This window comes from Lathamus discolor, chromosome 14, assembly GCF_037157495.1.
Source record: "Lathamus discolor isolate bLatDis1 chromosome 14, bLatDis1.hap1, whole genome shotgun sequence".
Taxonomy (NCBI): Eukaryota; Metazoa; Chordata; class Aves; order Psittaciformes; family Psittacidae; genus Lathamus; species Lathamus discolor.
Genome location: NC_088897.1, coordinates 3,158,341 through 3,183,171, shown reverse-complemented (window position 1 = coordinate 3,183,171; position 24,831 = coordinate 3,158,341). Strand labels below are relative to the sequence as shown.

Here is a 24,831-nt window from a genome sequence, read left to right as displayed (position 1 = left end):
AATTGTTAAAATAAAGGAAGAAAAACATTAAGACAAAACAGTACAGCATGTCAGGCTTTGGGACTACTAAACCTCGCTTCCCTTCACCCCAAGGCTTCACAGCAAAATAATGACAGAGCTCACTGCTCCAAGCACTCCATGCACAATGGCAATGGGCATGACTGCTCTGATACCTGCTAGTGGGGTAGTGAAGTGTATCACAGCTGAGTTCTGCTCCTGCCCCTGTGGGACCTCTTCCCAAGGTGCTTTCAAGGGCCGGGCCTCCAACTTGGCAACATACTGAGTGTTGGGCTGCAGGCTGCGGAAGGTGTACCAATAGACCCCAGGTTTTGTTATGTCACATTCCTCCCCATTGAGATAGACTGCATGGTTGTAATTGCTGTTGTAGGGAAGCCACGTGAGCTCTGCTGATGTGGCAGTGACGCTTCTGACTTTCAGCATAGTTGGTGCCACACAAAAATTTTGCCCCACAAAGAAAGTGCATCGCAGTTTATCAGAACTGCCTTGCTCTGTCACAGTCTGCACAGATACACGGTAAGCCTTTGTCTTTAAATCCAGCTTTTCAATCACTGCTTTGGTCTGAAAGCCACTCTTCACATTTTGACGTAGCTCTTCATCCACATAGATGTTGTAGCTTTGCACGTCTGGGCAGCCAGCTGGCAAAAGTGGTGGTTCCCAGCCTACAACTATGCTTCTGGCAAGCTGCTTGATCAAAGTCAATTTTCTTGGGTAAGGCACTGCTGTATGACTAACAGGTTCCTCCTGGTCTCCTTCTGCTCTACTGGTCAATGGGCTGATGCTACTCTCTTCAACAGAGAAATCACTCTTATCTCCACTGCTGGTGCTTGCACTGACAAAACTTTTCTCGCGGTATGAACTATGGGTGAGATCGTTCAGCTCCGAAGGCAGAAACGTCACGAGGTCATCATCTGAGACTCGCTCAACAAAATTGGAGGGGACCAGCCCTCGCCGGCCATCCATCAGCTCCCCTAAATGAGAAACAGGAAACCTGTTACCACTGCACCTCCTGTTCAGCTTTCCAACCCATCTACGAAGACAATGAGACAACACCTATGCTAAGTCCTAACTGCACTGCAGCCAGGGATGAGAAAAAAACCCCATAAACCTCTGGGAGGTTACTCCTGGGAAAGCTCCCTGGATTTTCTAATGCTTCCCTAGTTAGGTCCTAATAACCACAGTGAGAAGACTCCCTGCTCCACACACTCCAGAGCCAATTGACTAGAAAGCTGTTTTGTGTAATTAGCTTTTAAAGGTTTTCCTTTTTGTTATCCTACTGTTCCTCATCACAGCTATTTAACTAGCTCAAGTGTCTTTTTCTAGCCTTCCCAAACTATGCAGATTGAATGGAAGAAGATGTAAAACCATCACACAGATTTGGGGTTTGTAAAATTTCCTCAAGAAAGTCCTCCTTTCCAGCTCTGTGTTCAGCTCTGGCCTTCTTTTTAGTTCCCTCCCTTGTTATACTAGCTTCTGTAACAAAGATGTCCCAAAAGGACCTATGGGGATGACTGACGCCACAGCACTCTTGGTACGTGCAAGAACCATCAATGACAGTCAAACGAGCAAATGCATAGGGGTTGTACTTGTTTTCCCCTTTCAAACTCTCCCTTCAGCAAATCAATTGAAAGCAGGGAAAGCAGAAAACGTTAGTAAAGAATAACCTTTTTATTCTTTAAACAACAAATAAACAAACAAATACATGAGAAGCTTGGAAATAGAAAGAAACAAAGAAAGAAAGAAAGAGCCAGAACATCAAAGACCAAGCAGCGCAACATGGCATGCATTTGCCTCAGCCTTTGCAAAGCACCTCAGTAAATTAGGAGCTTTCACTCCATTAAGTAACCCAGCTCCACACAGAAAATCCATTACAAATTTACAGTCTACAATGCTCGGTTTCAATTCCATCTGCCTATTCGTCGATCAGGATCATGTTTTCAAAGGTGCCAAAACAGAAGCACACTACGTGGTACCAAGTAGGATACCAAGTGTAGTTTGGACTGCTTATCTTAGACACTGACTCTGCCAAAAGAGCAAGAGGTAATGGAGCCCATCAGCTGTCTACAGTCTCTGGCTCACTATGCAGTCACCGGAAAGAGGGAAACACACCATCTGCAGAAAGTGCCCCGGGCTGAACATGTTCCTCTCCGTACCTAGGGAAGGACCATATGGGGATGAAACCTGGAGCTCTGCTGAAAGCAGTGGCAAAATTCCCACTGAAATGACCAGGATTTCGTGTTTTAGACTTCATTTAATCATGACATAAATAAACCCTCTTCCACAGAATCTGCTCTTCCATCTAACAAACAAACTTTGGACAGAAAATCTTTATCTTGAAGCTTCAAGATTGACTACCTTTCTCTTGTTTGGTTTGTTTGGGGTTTTTTAAAAAGAGGTCATCTCCACAGCAGTTTGGTCACATTTCAGTCTACTGAAACACACCTTCAAAGAAGCCGTCTTCATCCATTTCTCCATAGATGTAAATATATTCTCCAGCAGTCAGCGGAAGCTCTGCCTCTGGATTTTCATTAGGTCCATCAAAAGGATTGTAGCTGAAATATTTACAATATGAAGACTTACTTTGTACAGGAACTTTCACAGCAACACATTCACGCTGTGATGTTAGATCAGCCTCGATTCACTGGGACTGCCTCCACTTTTCGCAAGCAGCAAATTGCACAGACAACAGTCAAAACTCTAGTTTATGGTTTTATATCTAACTAATATGTTCAAAAAGCAGCTAGGGATAATTTTCTGAGTAGCAGAACAGAAAACATCAGGCATGTGATGTCTGAAGTAACAAATCAGCGTGACTCAAGAAAATATGTAAGAAAAGACTTGAATTACCTGAGCACCTGCTCTGTTTCTGAAGGTACCAAGTAGATAAACTGTAGGGCTGCATTTCCAAATAAACATTCTTAAATTCACCTGCACCCATAACTATTTGATGTAGACAGGTCTCTACATTTCATGCATTTAACAGTTTTGACCCAAAAAAAATACTGAAAGTGTCCAAAACTTTTCAGGTTACACTTTACCTGTCATACAACTGTCATGGACAAGGACAGCATCTCAACATTCTCATGTTTAAAACCCTAAGAATGAGCTGATCCATGCAAGAACAACATGCATAAGAACAACACCATCTTTTCCTTCATAATTTCATCATTATCCAGCCCTCAGGATCCAAGCTATGAAACTCTCAGTGCTGTAACTCCACATTTAAACAGCAGTCCAAACCCTGCATTAGCATGAACATGATAAATACGCTGGTGATAGGATGTGGACTCTGGATAGTTCTAACCTGCCTTCCCAGTGATACTTGAGCTAATCAGAGGGTCTATCACAGGAAATGCCTCATGAAAAACTGTGCATCTTACTGGACAAAGCTTTGCAAGCACCTACTGCAATTCCTGCTCTTTAGTCTTTAAAAGGGAGTTCAACATGCCAAAGAAATGTTATCCTCTCTATGAGCTGAGCAAGATCTTATGGGCCCAAGACTCAGACACGAAGCACAGATCACATTTGATCTGCTCCTCACAAGCACAAAATCCTCCCAGTTCTCTTCCTCTAACCCACAGCTGAAGGGTATGTCAATACTCTGAACTCTAAGTAGTGATTTGGGTTTGGCAGTGTTGGCTCAGTGGACAGCAACAGTTACCAAAAAATCTGGGTTTATTCTGTGCATTTTCTTGTCTTTTTAAAGTTACCTGCAGAAAGATTTTGGCCAAAAACTTCAGGAATCCTGGGCTGAAATTTCCCTAATTGTTAGAATAAGATTTATTGGAGAAAATTTATTGGACTATTCTGGAGAAACCAGACATTTCAAGCAATGTGTCCATTCAAACTCAATTTTCCATCCAATATCATATTTAAAAAAATCAGTGTTACACATAGCGCTCTTCACTGAACAGTTTATGAGCTTCCTGTGGTTTTCTGAAGCTAAGCACATTGGATTTGCTTGTGCGGGGAACAACCTGTCTCAAAAGGTCCCATGGAGAAATAAGATACATGGTCTAACCCACCCCTAACACTGGTGAATCCTAGAGAAAAGTGAATTAGGCAACTATGAGATAACCTGTCTAACCTCATAGAGCACAAGAAATGACCCATTACCTGTATCGAGCTAAGAACACTTGGAGCTTTGCAGGGCCTTGGCTGCCTGGCTCTGGCATTAGAGAGATGCTGTCAACATCCAGTTCTTCCATTTCACTTGCAGTGTCCACCTAAAAACATTAAAGAGGAAGGGGATGATACGGCCCAAATCAGAGTAAAGGAATACTCACAGGATTTGAACATCAGTGAACAAGTCCTCTGAGCTCATGTACAGTGCCAATCTGGCCACTGGGCTATGGGCCATCTTGGAAGAATGGCTTTTAAGGTGAAGAAGCAGCAACGAGAAACATCAGCTCCAAACTGCAGCTTCAGGCCTTCCAGTCAGACATTAGGAAAAATTCCTTGCCCAGAGATGATGCAGCCTAGTGACAGGTTCCCACTCTGGCAGGGAACTTGGAGCCTCTGCCAGGCTAAGCCACAGCCACCCTGACCTAGTGTCGGTGACAGCCCCACTGGAGTAGGATATTGGACTAGAGACTCAAGAAATCCCTTTTATCCTACATACCCCTAACTCAGTATACTCAGTCTCTAAGCACTTTTGTTGAGGCAGCTCCCCTCCAGCAGCTGAACATACTTCGATATAATATTTATGTACTTTCAAAACACTAGAAACTTTTAGTAGCCTGATATGCTGGTTTTAGCTGGCATAGAGTTAATTTTCTTCCTAGTAGCTGGTACAGTGCTGTGCTTTGGATTTAGGATGACAATAACGTTGATCACAAATGTCTGTTGCTAAGCCGTGTTTACACTCAGTCAAGGATTTTCAACTCCTCTCACTGTCTCACCAGTGAGAAGGCCGGGTGGGCACAAGGAGTTGGAAAGGACACAGCCAGAACAGCTGATCCTGACTGACCCAATGGATATTCCAGACCATATGGATCATGCTCAGCATATAAAGCTGGGGGAAGAAGAAGAAAAGGGGAGGGGGAACATTCAAAGTGGTGGCATTTGTCTTCCCAAGTCACCATTACACATGATGGAGCCCTGCTCTCATGGAGGTGGCTGAACACCTGCCTGCCTATGGGAAGTGCTGAAGGAATTCCTTGTTTTGCTTTGATCACATGAGTGGCTTTTGCTTTATCTATTAAACGTCTTTGTCTCAGCCCATGAGTTTTCTCACTATTACTCTTCCAATTATCTCCCTTATCCTGATTTGGGGAGAAATGAGCACTCACAAAACATTAAAGTGCAAAAGGCGCCTCCCACGCCATCACACCCAGCCCCACTCACAGCACCACTTTACCCTAAACTGTCACATGAAGTGACGTACAGCAGAGGGTATGAAAGTCTGCCTAAGTGAACCCTACAGTACTCCATAAGAGCTCCTGGGGAGTAACAACAATGTAGATGTTGGTGACACAAGTAAAGCCTATTAATTTCATCTCTCTGCTTGCACAAACTCAGCATCTTTTCATGATTGCTTTTACCAGTAAAACATAAAAGCACTAGCAAAGAAGTCTGAGCCCCTCACCCACAGCTCAAGGCCAGAAGTAGTCTGGACACAGCTCCTTAGCATGCTAAAACTGACAGTCTGTAGCCTTTGCGTGTTTTAATTGCCACAGAAATGTTACAAGGAAGCTTAGCAGGAGCTTTTCTGTACCACCTCCCCTCACCACTCCCTCTCCAAGCTCCCAGCTCTGTCTAGTCAGCTGTTTACTCCCCGGAGCACAGCAATACATTCAAATGAGCATTACAGACATGGGCTTCCAAGGCCTTTTATATTTTTTCCTACAGGTTTTCTCTTATTTTTCCCCTGTTGTCTTCAGGCAGCCAGGAGGGAATGAATACAACATTACTGGTGCTCTCAGCTATTCCTTTGTGGTTAGAAAGTACAGGCCATGGAGGGAACTCCCATACTGACCTCTGGAGTTGGGCAGGATTTTGGGCTGTTCTGCATGGATTCTGATTTTGAAGAGTTGGACTGAGATTCCATTTTCTTGGCTTGCCTCTGAGAACTGGCAGGAGCAACTGGGGAGCCAACAGTGGTATCAGGCGCCTGATGCACTGACTGCAACTCATCAGTCTCTTCATTGTGAACCTTCTTTGTGCTCTGGTGAGTGAACACTCCAGGGATAGTTGATTCTGCAATAAAACAATCCATTCACTACTTTTAGCCACAGGCAGAATACAAGATCAGCAGTGAGCATCACCACAAGCAAACACCCTTCAGAGCAGGTGAAGTGTCTAAAAATGCAACTTATTTGAAAGAGCAACACACAGGATACCCTGGGCTCTTTGGTTAGAGAATGCCAACTTCTCTTTATGACTTTAAAAGAAACGAAAGCTATTTGTAAGAGAGAGAGATCCCAAAAGTGAATTAAACATTTGCATTATTTCCTGTACACCTTTCCAGCTAACCAAAAACCAACTCATTTCCAGCATCTCCAGCAATTACCCTTCTCGAAGTGGGGCTGTGGGGTAGAGCTGCACAGAACAAGAGGAAGCTCAGAAGTCACCAAGGTCGAGGTGAGCAGGTCGATTTTTCCTGTTTGAAGCCGGAACTGTTTGAGTTCCTGAGACAGGAGGCTGAACTGCTCTGTCTGGCTGCGACACTGCTCTTCCAGATCTTTCACCCGGGCCTGACAGGAGAAACACAAGATGAGTCACAAACATGTATCACGAGTGAGGCTCCAAACAGCATTTGTCTTTACTGCATCTTTTCAGTGCATCTCAGACTCCAAGAAGCCAGAGGTGAGCCCTGCCCAGGACTGGTCATTAGGAAATGGCAGCTCCACACCTACAGTGTCTTTGAAAACCTGAGACTCCTCATCCATGAGGAGACTGACCGTAGACTTGAAATGCTGGCTTTGAACTTCAATATCCTATCAAAGCCCTGCACAGGACCATATGACAAAAGTAAAAGATGAATAAGCCTTGAAAAGAAGAAGACTGAAAAGGCTGTGTACATTTACTGGAGTGTCAAAATCATACATCTAAAAGGAATTGCTTTCCCAATGCTCTATTTTGTCCATCACTCCAGAGGCTTCAGCAAGCTCCCAAAACCTTCCCCTGGCCTCCCCACCATTTTGGGCAGGATGCCAGATTGTCTCACCAGATCCTGGCTCTCCAGGCACCAGGAAGAGCAGAGAGCATCAGCACCTGGCCCATGTTGCAGAACATTTCTTTGCTGCAAGCAGCCCACACACTTTGCCAGCAGGTCCTACAGGGATGATGTGCTCCAGGAAAGATACATCTCAGCAAGATGAGATACAGAGGAGCCTTGGGAAATACTATGGAGAGGGAAGGACACATTCCTACTAGAGAACCATCTGTATTTTCTAGTGTTCTCTTTCTACCATCCCTAGATCTCCTCCTTCCAAAATACTGCTGAGTCCTGCCTCTCCATACACATCCCCACATACTCCCCAAGTGCAGGCATATCAATTCCCAGAGAATGCAACTGCTCATTTCCCTCTTCTCACTGTCCCACCAGGCAACAGCTTACCCTGTCTTCCTAGACAGATATCCTGCACAGACCCTGCTCATGCACCTCAGCTAACATGTAAACAGAAAGCATTAGTGCTGCATGGGAATGTATCATCTCATCAGTCATTCTTCAACTGAGACAATATTTCATTCAGCATTAGTGCATCTGGCTGAGGTGCATGCTCTGCCTCACAGGAAATGACATCTGTTCCCTTTTTTCTCTTTGGACTGAGATCACAGCAGGCTTTGCAGTCACTCATCACTGCATAGGTAAGAAGCATCAAAACACACAACTGCATTGCGTTCTTCAAAATTTTCCATTTTGCAAGATGTGTTTCAAATGTCTTTTTCTCCTTCCAACTCAAAAAATAAAACATGCCATGTTAGATTGTGCGGGACAAAGTCTGGGTTTGAGGCAGCTCTAAAAATAACACATATGACCTGGAAAACACTTTCTCCCTAGTCTAGAGTACAACAAAGCCTTTCTAACCCACTCCCAACTGACCTACAAGGGTGCATCTTTATTTTATTGTGACGTATCTGTTGGAAATGTTTATCACTTGTTTTCTTCACAACTAGCTAGATGCTCTCAGTCTCTAAAGGAAGCTCTGTGAAGTCTCTGAAGTCTGGCAAGAAATAACTGTCTCAAAATTGAAAGAAAGTATCAGATGCTATGAGCAGCTTCCAAAAGTCTGCATTATCCACTTAGTCAACTCCTTGTTCACTGAGTCGTGTTGTACAGGATTTCTCTGCAACCATGAGTGTTTGAATTTACTGAGTTGAGATCTTTCACATAAATGCTTCTCCCCTATGCATTTCACCTTAATAGAGAAAGAAAACGTGAACAGCCAGAATAGTTGCACTGCATCAAAGCAGGGCTTCCTCTAGACCAACATCTGTTGCCAGATTCCGTCTTGGGATGCAGCCTATGACAAGAGACAGGCAGAGAAAGACTGCAGGACTCGAGAGGTTCTCCCATCTTGTCGGGAGACCTGAGCCAGCAGATGGCATCTGGATATTGTGTTAAATAGCATCATAATAGTACCTGGGTTCTCTAAATGCATTAATCATAGTTTTAATCCATTTATATCGGTGGCCAAGCCGATAGGGTGGATAACCCACAATTTAATTCTGAGATACCCCATTAGTCAGGTGTCTTTTAGATCTTGTGTTATTCAAAACAATGTACAAGCATCCCTTAAGTATTACTGCCACATCACACACAACATGTACTTCTCGTGGACTACTTGCAGAGGTTCAAACACAACTGAGCAAGCAGCAAGTTTCCAGGACAGGGATAGGAGGCAGGATGATCAAGGGGAGGAGCCTGGGGACACTGCCAGGAGCTTCAGGGAACCAGGAGGAACCAAGCCCCAGACACAGAAGAGATAGGAGACTTTTGTGTCTATGCCCAACCTAAAAGGGCGAGCAAGAGGAGCCTCACACCAGCTCAGACTGAGTAGCATGATTACCAGAAAAGGCTGCAAGAGCAGGGAGCAGAGCTTGGTGGGATCAGTTCAATCACCAATTCAGGAGCTTGCTCTGATTCTCCACACCAAGATAGATCTAAACACCACTAGCTCAGCCCCGTCTTCTTAGACACTCTCCTTGGCTGCCCTATTACACTTCCCTTACATGTGACAGTCCCCAGCCAGACGTCCATTGTTACCTTTCTCCAAATCTTCTGCTATATGTTTTTGAGACCAGAGAATCATGATGTTGCTAGGAGAGAGTCCTCTATGGGACTGCAGTGCAAACTCCTGCTCGAAGCAGGGCTAACATCAAAAGGATTAGAGGAACATCCATAACTCCACATAGATGTGGGTGCTACTTCTTCAGGATGTGGATATATCCTAATAATGTCCTCGGGCTGTTCAAAATTCTTTTCCTAAATGTTTCCAACACTGTACTTGCTTTTTTGACCAAACTTGTGAATAAGGTTGACATTTTAAAACATCACCCTACCTGAAGCACTGCATTTCCTGCCCCAACAGGTAGTTCAGAGCCTGTGTGTGTTCAGTCACGGATGCCTCTCCTCCACGTGCACAGTGTTACCTGACATTTAATCTTCCCGTGGCTCTTTGCAGTCAGATCTAAAGGTGACTGCAGAAGCAGTTTTCTATCAGCTGCAAGCACCAGCACTTACATATAAGCTTTCCAAATCATTTGGACCAGGCCAGACAGTACAGCTCCCACACTATAACTTCATCAGTTACTACCTCTTCTGTGAAAACTATTACTCCCAATCTCTGCTTTCCATCTTCCAACCAATTCCAGCCAAAGCCAGCAAGACCTCTCTTTTTCTTCACAATACTTTCACTCACAGTATTGCTATTGCTTTTGGGTTTTGAAGGAAACACTTCACTCTTGAGCTGTAAGTACTTCCCAAAAGACCTTTAAATGTATGTAACACGTGGAGAAGGGGCACAGCTGGAGAAGTCTAACAATCTGGCTCCTAATTCTAACTGGTCAAGAAAGCAAAGCATCTAAAGAGAAAAGCAGCTGCTCCATCAAACTCAGCAGGAGCTCCTTTAATTACATTTCTTTCTCGGTGATGACACTCTTGCAATCTTTTCCAGAGTATTGTTAAAACAAGAACATCAAGCAACCATCAAAGTTAGGACAGAGGAGAAACATGTCCTGTTTGACAGGATTATAGCAGTACCTGCATGCAATCCAAAGTACTCTGGTAGCAATAAGAAAAGCAAACAGAGATATAAACCCACATCAGCAGTTACACTAGCCAAAACTCAGTAATAATGCAAAATATTGAGTTTAGTAACTCAAAGATAACCCAACCCTCAGTTTGAACGGAACTGTTTTCTCTCCGGCTTACAGTGTGTGCCTTGTTCCATACTGAGATTCTCACCTCATTCCCAGAAGCATCTACTTGCTAAACAAAAACCAAATTCCACATACCAAATACATAAAAAAGAAAGCCATACACTTTTTGAGGGCCTCCAAAGCATGGTATGCTTTGAGCCAAAGCACAACATCCTTTGAGTAGCAGTGATAAATTTCAAGCCCTCTTTTTCCAGCACATTTCAAGCACCCACACAATCAACAGAACGGACACCTGGTGTCCAGACCTTTCCCCAGGCTTGAGACCAAGCAGTGCTGAGAATCAAGCCACAGTAAAAAAACTGTCTTTGACATGATTTCAAGCAGGTAACAGCCTGCTAAGTCATGCACCCTGCTCCTGGTGAGACAACAAACAGCAAAGTTGAGCCAACCCCCCTAATTTTGCCCAACACTGATGTTCTGGAATGACTGTGATTATAGTTAAGTTGCCTAAATAAATGTTTCTTTACATTAAACTAGCTTTTAATATCTCTTTCTTTGGTCCGCTTGGTCTCATCGACTTATAAAGCATCTCTGTACCAGTAACACGAACTCGAGAATATTTAACTGATGAGGCCCTTGCAGAACACTACCAGCCTCTTAAACACAGAACAAAATGACTGTCCCTTTCTTCCTTTGCACAGGTAGATGTATACTTTAAACCTAAGCAGCTTCTCCAGTCTTTCAATTAATTAGTTCAGAAAACATTTGGCAAGCATCAAACCTCCCTTCTCTTAAAAGCTGCTAAGACAGCTAAACATCAGCTGATGTAAGAGCAGCACTCACATCAGCTCTGATCCTGCCTCTGCAGCCAAAAGCAGATGTCCCAGAAAGGATATAGCAGTGGGGCAACACATCATGTCACTTCCCCATGAAATTCACACAGCCTGCAAGAATTTCAATCCCATTCACTAGGAGCCTAGTAGTACTGGGCTCTACAGTCAGGCCCCCTTCAAAGGAGATGCTATTTGCAGCCATAGAGCAATCTCCTCCATCAAGGACACTTACCAACTTCCTCAACTCTCCTGGGCTCCAAACAGCCACAGCACAGCAGTAAACACAGGCAATGCAGCCTGCCATCTCTGACTGTAAGTTCCCAGTACACACAGAGCCATGGCCTCCTCAGCATGGGATTTCACTGGCCAGGGGTTGTACAGCAAGGCATTCTGCTCAGACTCAGATTAAGAACTGACATTAAGAACAAAAGATACCAAATCTGCAGCCATTAATCCATCTCATTTTCTTCTGTCTTACCTCTAGAAGCTGTACTGCTCCTTCATGTTCTCTTTTTGCCTCTGCCTGCGCCTAAGAAGAAATAAGAAAGGGAATAAATAGGGAAGCAGACTACCTAAGTTCACTTCTACTATCAGCACCACCTTGATAGACCATTATAGATTTAGAACAGTGTACAGACTGAAAGTGTCCTTGATCTTTGGATAAACAGCAGCGAGAGACCAGAACTGCCACTGAAGAGAGAAACCCTTCATTTTGCTCAAGTATCAGAGTTCGCCTAGACACAGACACTCTTCCCTGGTTTACTTTATCCTGTAAACTCACATATACCTCCTCCATATCTTGCATTTCCAAAGAAACAGGGTGCAGGACTCGCATCACTTTCCAAGGATTCAGAGAGTAAAACCTCCATTCCCTCACATAGTGCATACCTGCTGCAACCGCCTGACTTCCTCTTGCTTCTCCTGCAGGACTAGCAGTGCTTCCTTGTGCTCGACTTCCAACTGCTGTCTCCGCTCAGCCACATTTCTCATGTGCTGCAGAACAAGTCACAGACAGCTGAAGGGTGACAATACTGAAACACTGCCTTGTGTCCTATCACCAGCCATGATCACTATGTCATCATCAAGCAGAGGAGAAAGTAAGAAACTCTTACCACAAACCAGAGCAACAGCCAAAGAAAATCCTTAAATCAGTGATGGTCACCTTATTTCCCCTCCCACCCAAATTGCTGAAGTGTCCAAACAATCCTTCCAGCCATGCGGGTCCTACTGACCTTCAGCACCTGCTCTAGATTCTCCAGCTTGCTTTGCAGTCCTTGATTTGTCTGAATTACTGAATCCCGTTCCTTAGTAACCAAAACCACCTGCAATTTCAGGTCAGCATTCTCAGCTTCAACCTGAAGAGAAAGGATTTTCATTTAGCACAGGATCCACATGTAGTCAGTCATAGGTATTCCTGGTATAAATAATGAAGGACAATTTATTTCTGTATCTTAGTAGGTTGTTTTGCAGACCTGATTTCTACTTGTCGTGATACCAAACACATGAACCTCCTCTCCCCCGGCTTTCACTCAGAACAAATACACAAGAGCAGTTGTATCAGTCCTCAGTGTGACAAACACTTGATTTGCACTAAACTCATCTCCCCTCCTCATTTGCAAGGAAGAAGGAACTGGGATATGAACAGGCTACAGACTGAAGTGATATGACCAAAGCACAAAGGTCTAAAAGCTTTTTTAATCCTAGATTGTAGGGTTAAATGTAGAAAACAGTAGAGGAAGCTCAGCAGCCTGCTGAAATAATGTTGAACTTTTCCACTTACTGCAGGAAATTCCAGCAACTTATTTTGGTTCTAACGTGCACTCTGGCTTGATGACTATTAGCAGTGCAGATTATCAAGAGAAGACAAACATTTCTACTGAGAACAAACAGTTATTAAATATGTGGGAAACCTTATGCATGGTGGCAACACTGACACACGCGACAGAAAAGTGGCCTTCTCACTCTTGTGGATCACATTTGTACAGAGAAGGAGCTGGGCACAGAAATCCATGCAGTACGAACTCTTCCATCATTCTTACATGCAACATGTTCCTAGACCACAATCCTCCAAGGTGCAACCACCCTCCCCTGAAATCTGCTCTGCTAACTGAACACTGCAAATATCCTGCCTTTGTCCTAAGGCCTGAAGCTTCTGCAATTTCCATCTGAACTGCGGGGGGGGGGGGGGGTCCCTGCCACATCATCAGCCACCAAAACCCCTATTCCAGCATGACAAACAATGTCAGAGGTGACTGAGGATTTTCAAACACACTGTAAGAACCTTCAGTTCTTAAAAAGGGCCTACAAGAAAGATGGGGAAAGATTTTTAGTAGGGCCTGTTGTGATAGGACAAGGGGTGATGGTTTCAAACTAAAAGAGGGGATATCAGGACTGGATGTGAGGAAGAAATTCTTTACAATGAGGGTGGTAAAACACTGGCATAGGTTGCCCAGAGTGGTGATGGATGCACCATCCCTGGGGACATTCAAGGCCAAGCTGGATGTGGTTCTGGGAAACCTGATCTAGTTGAAGATGTTCCTGCTCATGGCAGGGGGGTTGGACTAGATGAGCTTTGAAGGTCCCTTTCAACCCAAACCATTCTATGATTCTATATGCTTGCACCACCTGCAGTGATGGGTTCTGCTGTGATCAGTGCATCCTGCTCCCTACCAACCCCCTTCCGTCTTTGGTTATGAACTAATGAACAAGTTATGACAGATAAATCCAAGCATGAACTTAAGTAAGGACAAAGCATCTCACTCAAGCCTTGGGAAACTCTAATAGAAACAGGTCAGTAGCTGCTCTGCTTGCAGTTATGATGCAGTAGCGCAGTTGCGCAGGACAGAGGTGGGCATATGACCACTACTCAGCTGGCAACTTGAAAACGTAAACTGCCAGTAAGTTCTCCTCAGCACAGTTTTACAGAAGCCAGTGCTCCATCTGACAAACAGGGACACTGATTGTTACCTGTCCTGCCCAGCCAGCCTTCTCATTCAGCTGCAAGTTCTCTTCAGCCAGTCGTGCATTTTCACTCTGTACCTCCTGCAGCTGGATCTCCTGTCCAGAAAGAGCAGGCATTACCACACCACGGACCTCAGATTAACTCCCCCAGAACTCAGCAGGGCAGCTCCACTATTCCTGTTGACTGATGGTACAAGACGCTGATGGGATGCTGCTTGAGGGGTAGAAGCCAAAAATACGCAGCACTTCTCAAGCAGACACCAGCCCTGTGGCAGACCATCTTTCAAGTTTTTCTTTTTATGTAGCCTCAAAGCCCAGATAGAGAAAGACCTTTCCTTGTCTCCTTCACAGCTCCAGTGCCACATTATTTACATCTCCACCTACAACAACTGATCAGTTTTCTCTGTTGGTTCAAGATCAGAGTCTTCCTGACAGATTTCAGTTAAGGAAGAAATATTATTTGGAAGAATGATGCAAAAGAGAGCTCTAAACTGCAGACTCCAGAGTTTTAAATGCCTGGCTCTGACACCAGGATCCAGTCTGGAGTTCAGCAATAAGAGCTAGCTATCCCTCTTGCCTTAGAGAATGTTGTCTCTGAGCAGGCAGGAGACCCACGGACATATGGAGAGACATTGACTGATTTTGTCAGGTCCAGTTTATCTGCAGCAACTTTGTACAGCATTAGAGGAATTCAATAGTTGCATGATCACATGACTCCACGTATTCACACATACATTTCCGCATCCTGATGTTTTACAGGTCACCAAATATTGTCTGGCTATCCCAAGAGCTAATTCCCTGTGTGCACAGCCTACATCCCAGTGAGTTGGTCCCTTCTTGACCTTGAAAAGCTAGTGTTCCTTAAATGCTCCACTCTAACCCAGACAATAACACCAAGCTATGCACAATGAACTGCACATGATCTGAGCTGTGCATTAGAACTGACCTGAACTGAGATTTGAGCAAGTCATAAAATATCTACTCAGAAGGTAAGTACGCTTGGCTTAAACTATACATTAGCACAATTACTCATGTCACCAGGGCTGCTCAGCAAGGTAGAAAAGAAGGGAGAAAGTCAGATTCTGTGACCTACAAAACCTCCATGACATTAAACAGAGGTGAGATTTCATCCAACAAATAAGATGCATGAGCAAAAGACTGCTGGTTTGTGCAATTACCATCTCAAGATGCAGAAATCTTTCATTACTTGTCTGGAGTGCTTGTGAAAATGTCAAGTGTCTCCTTGAGCTCGCAATGGCCATGGAGCTCCAACCAGTCATTTCTGCAGCTATATTCAAGGCACAGCTAGCTGACAGACTAAACAAACAATTACAGCCTCAAGGGCTGGAGCCTAGAGTTTGTGACACTGTTCAAATTAAGAGAAAGGCTGGTGGCTCCTTATTAAGATAAACTGAAGAGAACCCAAGAGAGGCATCCAACAACCTGGCTCCTCTTCTACCATCACTCACAGCAGCAGTCAATAAGAACACTTACCAGTTCTTTGCATCTTTTATGCTTTTTCCTCACTTCATGCTCAAGGTTTTCACATTTTTTGCGCTTTTTCTTGAGTTCAGATTCCTGCATGAAACAGGCATAAGTAGATCAACAAGTCTACATTCTTGAAGTGTGTGAGAAATTCAAGCCCAGCTTCTCAGCCCCAGTGCTGCATTAACCAGTTTTATTTTCTTCAGAAAATCTTTGTGGCATGCAGAAATAATATAGAAACCCAGGGAGATTTTTTTTAAAAGCCCAAAAACTGTCCCAGTGAAGCAGCTCTTCCCCTCCTCCCCCGAGCCTTTCATCTTCTGGAAACAGTTCTGCATTTCCCATTTGCACAGATTGCTCCTATTTTGTATGGAACAGTGTGGAGAACAGGATGCGGGAGACAAGAAGACAGAGCTATGCAAAATATCCAGCTTGAAACGCCAGCTGTGCTACCTTAGCTCCTACTCTAACCCAACTGACATCTATCAGAGAGCAGACATCCCTCTGGTTATGTACCTTTAACTGCAGTTTCTTGCTACCACTCTTGGTTCCTCAGATAGATAAAAGCTGCCAAATCTCCTTGTGAACTGTCCTAGTTTGCTGGAATAATTCACACGGGACATATTCCCCACATAACATTTGTCCCAGGTCAGCCATACCTGTTCCCAGTTCAAGTAAGGCTAAATCAAACACAGCACAAAATCTACTGGCATGTTTCCCTCTCATTTTAGTGTGACATACTCCCCCACCAGCCCAGTACCTGGAGATGCCACCTAGCAACTCTCACCATGCTGATGGCCTGTGCTTTCTCACTGGCTCCCCAGGCTTCCCACTTTTGCAGCGCTCCTGCACCTAGAAAAACTTCACTCCCCAAGCTCTCTGCCTGGACTGCACGGGTGAAAACCCCAAACCCAGGCTCACCACTCACCAGCTGCTGTATCTGTTGGCTGCTCTCTTGGTCTGTTATTGCATTTCTGGGAGGGAAATTTTCATGTCCTTCAGAAGCAGGTCCCAGTGGTTGCACACCTGGTTCCACCTGGAAAGCAAGACACAGAGAGCTTGGGGACAGCCAGGACTGTAGAGCACATCATGCACAGAGAGGGAGAGGCTCTCCTGACAGTACCACCTGAGAGCACAAAGCTCCGCATGAAAACCTCTGCACTGGACATGGAGAAAGGGGAACACCATGCTAGGGATATCTCAGCCACCACAGACCTGTGCTGGGAGTTTTCAGGAGCCCAGCACAGACCAATCCAGCATGGTTAAACCACCTACGTGCTACAGTGGGCTCTGAAAAGCTCTCAGATCCAAGTTTCCACTTGTGCCTCACCTAATGCCTCTCACAGCCCTCTCCAAAACAATAAAAAAGATGGATTCAGTCCTCTGAATTTTCACTCTCAACTGGTATTTGACTTAACACTGTCAAAAGGGCTGTAATAAAGTTTTTAACCCTGAATTTAAAGTTATTTTTGACAAATAGATTTTAGGGACAGGTGACCTTTAGGATCGCCAAAGCCAACTTGCACAGTGAGCAAGCAGCAGGATTTGGTGATTCCACTTCAGCCTTTAACCTCAGTTGAGCTCTCTGCCCAGCTCAGTCTCATTGCTATTTATCAGCCAGAAAATCTTCTGACAATGAGGACTCTCCTGAACCAGACAAATAAAGAGCACCCATGAGAAACACCATAATGCAGGTTATTGCACAACAGAACCTGCAGAGTCAGTTGAAAGTCAAAGTATGGAAGGGCTGTTCAAAAAAGACCAGTGCAGAGCAAAGGAAGGTCAAAAAAGCGAAGTCTGTGCATCCCTCTTCATCATGCAGGAATTTGGAACACGAATTTGGAACACTGGCACAGGCTGCCCAGAGAAGCTGTGGCTGCCCCATCCCCGGCAGTGCTCAAGGCCAGGTTGGACACAGGGGCTTGGAGCAAGCTGCTCCAGTGGAAGGTGTCCCTGCCCATGGCAGAGGGCTGGAACTGGATGAGCTTTAAGGTCCCTTCCAACTTTAACCATTCTAGGGTTCCTTGACTCTATCAATTTGGAGGGTCAGCGGCCACAAGGGTAGAAATCTCAGACTATGAAGAACATCCCTCTCAAGCTGAATTGTCTATAAGAATTGTGGAGGCCAACAATATAAACAGTAACAAATAACCGAGATTAGATAATATTCACCCAAGGGTTCAAAACCCCCCTTCAGCATGAACTGAATCCCTCACTTCAGCAGTACGTGACTGCAGGTGTGCAGTGTGTCACCTCTGTGACACTGCCTTAGTATGAAGCAAATGGAAGGTGGCAAATACGAAGAGTATTCCAGTGGAGACCAGTGGAAACACATCTGACATGTGTTCTGGGCAAGCTGATAGAAATCACAACAAAGATTAGGCAAATACTTAAATAAAACCCCAAACAAAATTATACTGGGGAAATAGAACCCACACTCACAAATCTATAAACAGTTGTTAGCAAACAACTGGGTGAGGGAGACCGAGTCAGTACAATCTGCCCGAGTGTGCTGAACACACGCAGCTACAGTGCTTCAAAAGGCTTCTGCAGACACTGAGCCACCACAGGAGGAGGGGGGAGGTTTTCTCTTGGGTAAATACCTAGTAAAAATGAAAGGACTAGCAAAAAGGCAGCAGGGACCATGCTCTGCATGTACTGATGGCGCAAAGAGCCAAATGAGGAAGAGGGCCTCATAACACAGAGCTTACAGAAGGCCATCAGACAAATGATGTTCTAATAGAACCCAGTGCTTAGACAAAAAGGCACAGAGATCTATTGGGAAAGAGAGAGAAAAATTCATTATGCCACCATATAAATGAGTGACACTGCACCTGGGATACTGCGAGCAGCACCGCTTCCCCAGCACAAAAAAGTACAGAGAAAATGGACATCGGGAGGAAACAAAGATGATAAACACTGAAAAATGGAGAGGCTGTACAGAAACAGCAACAACAACTAAAAAAAAAAACACAACCAAGCAGCTGAGAGGGGCCTGTAAACTGGGAGTGACTTGGGAAGGACAAACAAGGAATGAATATTTAATATGCCTTCTGTAAGAGCAATGAATGAGCACAGCTGGTGGGTCCTCATATAGGCAACCGCGTGAAACTGCCTCGGGACACTGTCATTACCGAGAGCTTCCTAAAGCAACAGGGTGAACCGGCACCAGACACACGTACCGGAACCCCGGACCTGCCGGAGCTTGGAGGAACCGGGTGCACCGAGGGCCGGCCTCACGCACCGCCCGCGGGGCAGCCCGGCCCGCCGCGGCGCCGAAGGCCTCCGCCGATCCCGCACCCCGGTGGCGGAGAGCCCTTGCCGAAGCGCCCACCGGGACCGGCCCAGACCTCGGGCCCCGAGGAGGGCAGAGCCCCGCGGCCCTCTCCTCATGGAGGATCCCGCCCCGAGAGCCGAGGACCGGCCCCGCTGCCCGACCCCGCCAGGAGCGGAGGCCCCAGCGGGCCTGTCCCGTCAGGCAGAGAGCAGCCCCACCCCACCGCCACAGAGGCGCTCTCAGTACCTCAGCCCGCCCGCCTCGGCCATGGCCATCCCTATCCCTGTCCCTGCTCCCCTCCCGTCCCGTCCCGTCCCGTCCCGTCCCGCCCGGGCGAGGAGCGCCCGGCCTCACCTGCCGACTGCCCGGCCCGCGGCGGGAAGGCGGTGCCCGCTGACGGCCGGATTTGCCGGGCGGTACCATTGCACCTCGGAGGGGCGGCCGGGCCCAGGCACCGCGGCCGGGGGCGCCGCGGACCTGCAACGCAGCGCGGCCTGGCGAGAGGCCTGGCCCGCCTCGGGGATTCGCCTCGGTTGGTACCGTCCCGCCGGGGGAAGCGGAGGACGGCGCTGGGGCCGTGCCTGCCGCGGGCAGGGGCGCACAGAGCAGCGGGAGTCCCTGGCACCACGGCCATGGGTGCCCGCTGGGGGCGAGCGTCCAAACCTCTGCAGACATCCAGGACGTGTTCAGCGTGCGGGCAAGCAGAGGTGTTGCCCTGTTCCCCTCGAAAACACAGCACAAAGCCCCGGGTGAGGGACGGTGAGGAGGACTGAGCCCTGGCGTGGCGTGGTGTCACCGCACGAGTGGCTGCCAGTGGCAGCTGTGTCCCGCTCAGAGTAGGAGACCTGGCCCTAGAAGTTCAGAAACCAGCACAGCACCTATTCATAGCATCCCAGGCTGGGGTGTGTTGGAAGGGACCTTAAAGCTCCTCCAGCTCCAACCCCTGCCCCTGGCAGGGACCCCTTCCACTGGAGCAGCTTGCTCCAAGCCCCTGTGTCCAACCTGGCCTTGAGCACTGCCAGGGATGGGGCAGCCACAGCTTCTCTGGGCACCCTGTGCCAGCGCCTCAGCACCCTCACAGGGAAGAGCTTCCAATTATCTAATCCACAGTGGTGGAAACCACAGCACTCACATCCTCTAAGTAATAATAGTAATGAAGTAATTAAATAGCAAAACTTAGATCGCTGACCCACTTGTCTCACCTCCCTGGGTGCTCCCCCTTTTAGTGCTGGGTCTCCCAGGTGGGCCTCCTTGGGTAGAGGTGAACCTTTGCTGCAGGTATTTAGCATTGGTACGGGCAGTCCCAAGCGTGTGGCAGCACTTGGCAAAACACCTGAACTGGCTTGAGAAGAACGCAGACACTCCTTGAAGTTCTTCAGCGCGATCTGTCTCTGCAGCCGCAACACCTCCCTCTGGGACTCCCGCAGCAGCCGATCGAACTCAATGACATTCAGACAGTGAGGGTCATCCTGTGGGAAATGCAAACGTGACATCGTGTTGCTGACAAGTTCTAGAAGGGGGAACGGGTCAAGGTGGTGATTTCACATGCATACCCCAAAAGCCTTTCTGAGGAGACACTGGTGAAAACCAGGTAATGTGGTATGCAAAGATTTCTGTTTCCTGCGTCTTCAAAGCCTCAAAAGCACATTATTCCTCCAACCCGTGGTGCTTCTGTAGCTATAGCAGCACAAAGCAAAAAGGCTTTCCTAAATGTGTGCTTTCTTGGGGCTTGCCAGCAGAGAGCGTACCGGGATAATGTAAGTTCATTTCCCAGCCGAACCAGACCCTTAACTGTTCTACCGCCTTGATGTAGGCGCTGGCATTCTCTGCAGCCCTAACGGTGGTTGAGGCTTTGAATGCTGGAAAGAATGAAGAACATCTGGGATTTGTTCAGCTGTCACTCAGGATAACGTTTGCTTTTCAAACATTCCCGATTCCTAACCTCTTCAGAGACAGCCTGTGGGGATGGGTGCCCAGCACAAGGGGTCACTCCCATCCACTCTGGACCCCAAACCATAAGCTTTTGAAGGAAACCAGTGCAATCTTACTCCCGCAAAACCAGTATGAATATGTCACCAGCTTTTAATTTGAAAAATTGTTTAATTCTTCAAAGGTTTTCAGATCTCAGGAAGCTGAAGAAACACGTACCTGCATGTCCATACAGACCTACAAAAGCTGGTTGTGAAAACCTGTCTTTACAAATATGCTGCTGGAGGAGACATGGCTCATTCCCCTGGAAAGCTCCTAAGCCAGTGAATTCAATGCATAATTGGTATCCAGGACAAATTTAATCTGCTTCCCTGTTCACTTCTTATTCACCCTAAAAATAATGTGTGCTTTATAAATACAATTTGTGTAGAAAACCATGGTTACTCTCATGCTACAAGGGAGAAACTGAGGCAGTAATGGGGAACTGACTACAGATTGAAGAAGTGAGCATCTGGGCCTCCTCTGTGCCAAACCTGCATTCAGACTATCAGTGTAGTAGTTCTTTAAAATAAAATTGGCTGTGGCTCTGTATAAAATCTCCCTTCCCCCACTAAAAAAAGGCAGCAATTCCCAACAGACAGCCTCCGAAGCCTGGGGGAACAAGAGAGTAGAAAAAAGGCTCAGTCCTCCGCTCACAGTTTCTATTATACACATACCCTGCAGCTGCCTTGCTCCCTGCAATCCCTCGCTTCCAAGAATCCACGCTGCAAGAAATTGCAGCCTGGTTTTAGGGGAGCTGGGGTTTAGTTGGAAGCCCATCATGAGACTATGATCTCAGGAAATCATTTTAACCTATCCTAAGAGCCCTGACTTTGCAAAACAAGGCCTATGCGGAGTATCCGACCTGCCACTGGAAAGGAGTAGATTCATTTCATAGCTACTGAGAAATCTGTGCTGATTCAAATACCCTAGATTCAAACTGATTTGGTTACAAGCTATGAGTGTGCACATAACATCTCTGCATATAACCCCCTTCAGTGGCGTAATGCCTTTTGCACACTGCAGACAGATTAGGGGAATTTTGAATTTTAACTAGCTGGAAATTAAAATTTAATGAGCGGTTTCTTGAGAGAGAACTGGGAAAAAAAACCAGATCAGACAGAACAATCTGCTCTCCTGCTCCCTTCTCTGCAAATTCCCCAGTCATGCTCCCGGTTTCTGCCTTGGCAGCTACACAAGCAGACTATCTCACCTTGTGTGCCAGGGTGGTCACCCAGGCCCCAGGAAGGCAGTGACTGAATTCCTCAACTGTGATGATTGCCCCCAGGTGTATTTCCTTGGCTGGTAATGAATCTTGCTCACCTGCTTTTGTCACATTCCTCTACAATTTGTCACCTGTCCCTGGCAGATTCAGACTGCCCAGCAAGCTCTGCTATGAAAATCAGAGTGCTTTGGAAAGCACTTTCGGAAAGCTCTCCCTCTGGGGGGTGGTCTGCAGTGAGAAATCAAAGGAACAGGAAGGAAATTTCTTCTTGCTGACACCATAGAGCATGGTCAGACCTGGATAGCTTTCTCCTGTGATTTAATACCAGAAATTATCAGTGTCAGCTCCATACAAACAGCAAACAACACCCAGTCGTTCTTGTCCTGACTAGATCTAGGTTAGGGAAAGAGTGAGAATCTACCTTTAAACCCACAGTTAAAATGAACATACGGGGAGCTCAGGGGCAAAAATAAAGCTCCTTTCTGCAGGGAAGTATTTGCCACCTAGAGATCATGTAAGGTGGGGAGGTAGAAATGTAAGCATTCAGCTCACCTGGGTGCAGCAATGTAGGATTGCATTTGACTACATCTGTGTTAGCAAAACAGAGGGAAACCAGTGTCAGCCCTAGTGTTACTGAGCTGCTTCTGAGAGTTTAACTGACCTCAACTGAAAACTTCCAGCTCCTGAGCAAAAGATGTGTCTGATATACCCAGAATAGGTTACTTTAGTCACCTTGAGTGGGAATTGTTTCACCTAGCTTCAGATGTCTGTAGAGGCTCCCTTCAGAGTCATTGCAGAGAAGAAGTGGTTTGAGGGAGTGGCATGTCTGACCAGTTTCAGATATCTGTCTTGGGATGAGCTTAATTATCCCTTTTATCTCACCATTTATATCAGCTAGTCTTGTGCTGGTGCTGAGGGGAGTGTGGGTTACCAGCTCGGGTGAAGGGGTATAATGATTTGCACCCCTGGTCACAGTCATACAAGGACGCACCAACTTATCACCAGCCTTGTGACGGCTGTGAGCTCTCAGAAAGCTGCAGATCAAGACACAGGATTTAGACTGGTGCTTGAGAATGTGCTGGGTTACTTTCCAAAGACAGACTTTAAAAGGAGGTCCTGGTTTTGCATCTTGCTTGAAGCTCTGCACTGTGAAAAGTCATCCTGCATCTGTGCCTTCTTGGGTTTTCCAGGAGAAGAGTGTTAATCACTGCTGAAAATGGCAGTTCATACCCATGAATTCCCAGACGGACTGTCCCCAGCACTCTGCTCTGGGGGGGTGTGGGCACTGTCTTTGCCACACACTCACCCAGTGTCCCTTATCCAACTCGCATATCTCTGGTTTCAGTCTGTACTTGGTACTAATTGCCCTCACACCACTCCCTGGAGCCTGGTTCCTATCACTGTTGTTGCACTGCTTTTCCCCAGCCACTGAGTGATGCCCCAGAAAGTGTCTCACCTTCCCTGTGAAGAGTTTAGCCTGCAGCTCCCGGCACTCCTGCTGCAGAGCCTCAATCTGCTTGTCTTTTGCCAGGAGAGCACTGGCCTGCTCTGTCAGCTCCTTGGCACGCTGGCGGGCAAATGCTTTTTTGCACAGCTCCAGGCTGGAGCCCTTCAGAGGCACTGGAGCAGTTACCTGCACCGGAGAGAGCAGAAGGGAGAAAGCCACATGCGTTGATGTTCATTAACCACCACCCCATCACCTCAACAGCCACCAGGCAGGGAGACGAAACTGTCAAGAAACTCAGCCTAGCCCCAAAGGACAGACAAGCAGAGAGAGGAGCAGAGGAGACCTGTGGAAAAGTGGGAAGAAAGAGGAAGGGCTAGGTAGAGAAGTGCGTCAGAGAAGAGGTGGGAAGGAAAAGGTGCTCAGCAGATGAGGCCAATGGGTATAGTCAGAACAGGGGGGGCTACAGGCAGGGCAACAGTGGATGGGGTTAGGAGACAAAAATGAGATGAAGGAGGAAAGACAGGAGGAGGCAGTAGAGGAGGAGGGGAGGATGCAAGAAAAGATGAGCATGGGAGCAAGGATGGAGGTGGTCAAACCAGGAAGAAAAAAAGGAGCTTCTGTGATTTTCTAGACAGCGGGAAAGAGGGCTTCAGCATGGATGGGTGGAAGACACAGGCAAAAGCAGAGGCAAGAGAGAGTCCAGCAAGGGCCAGCAGAGTCTGGGGAGGACTGGGAGATGTTCAGCAGGAGAAGGAGTTCAGTCACATGCTCCCTGCGAGGGAGGGAACAGCAAGGATGGCAGTTGGCTTCAGGGGGCAGCAGGACAGACGGACAGGCAGCAGGCTGGGCACAGGCTTTGGGGCTGCCTGGCCACAGTGTCTCTGGGCATGCGGCTGCCTCGGCTGCCTCTAGCCCACCCTCCACGAGCCTCAGCCGTCCAAGCGCTTTCTGCTCTTATGAGACCTGGGCCAGCACAGGAGCCCAGCCAGTTGGTACCCCCAAGGCTCACACGGGTCTTAAACCATCAGTACCCCAAAGCTTCACTCAGGGAAAAAATAAACCAGTATTTGTATGGTTGCTGGGGGTCCGCACAGCTGTTGGATGTGCATCAGATGATTTCTCTTAACACAGTATCTGACAAATCCATCTGGCAGCAACTGCTGCCCTGCAAGTACCAAAACCCCATGATAGATGGGCAGCACGGTGCCTGGGGACAGAGAGGGCAGGCAGTGCCAGGAAAACCCCCTACTTTGTCTTCAGCAAAGCTTTCACTTCCTCCTTTCTACCCTAA

The 24,831-nt window shown here is 46.8% G+C and overlaps 1 protein-coding gene across 14 annotated transcripts in view; it reads right to left on the bottom strand.

The window, feature by feature from the left end:
- TSPOAP1 (TSPO associated protein 1) overlaps positions 1–24,831 on the bottom strand; it is a 67,270-nt gene that overhangs the window by 26,269 nt on the left and 16,170 nt on the right. For 11 of the 14 annotated variants that reach the window (XM_065695090.1, XM_065695086.1, XM_065695087.1 and 8 more), the window contains 13 exons: positions 23,550–23,726; positions 20,103–20,369; positions 16,552–16,659; positions 15,633–15,716; positions 14,145–14,234; positions 12,410–12,532; positions 12,066–12,170; positions 11,656–11,706; positions 6,530–6,713; positions 5,996–6,216; positions 4,135–4,244; positions 2,461–2,570; positions 174–989 (listed from right to left, as the gene is read on the bottom strand). In XM_065695090.1, the coding sequence (XP_065551162.1) occupies positions 174–989; positions 2,461–2,570; positions 4,135–4,244; positions 5,996–6,216; positions 6,530–6,713; positions 11,656–11,706; positions 12,066–12,170; positions 12,410–12,532; positions 14,145–14,234; positions 15,633–15,716; positions 16,552–16,659; positions 20,103–20,369; positions 23,550–23,726 (2,446 nt within the window). Of the gene's footprint in view, positions 1–173; positions 990–2,460; positions 2,571–4,134; positions 4,245–5,995; positions 6,217–6,529; positions 6,714–11,655; positions 11,707–12,065; positions 12,171–12,409; positions 12,533–14,144; positions 14,235–15,632; positions 15,717–16,551; positions 16,660–19,254; positions 19,591–20,102; positions 20,370–22,081; positions 22,146–23,549; positions 23,727–24,831 lie in introns of those variants that run through there. The other 3 variants (XM_065695095.1, XM_065695093.1, XM_065695092.1) reach the window with 3 other exon arrangements.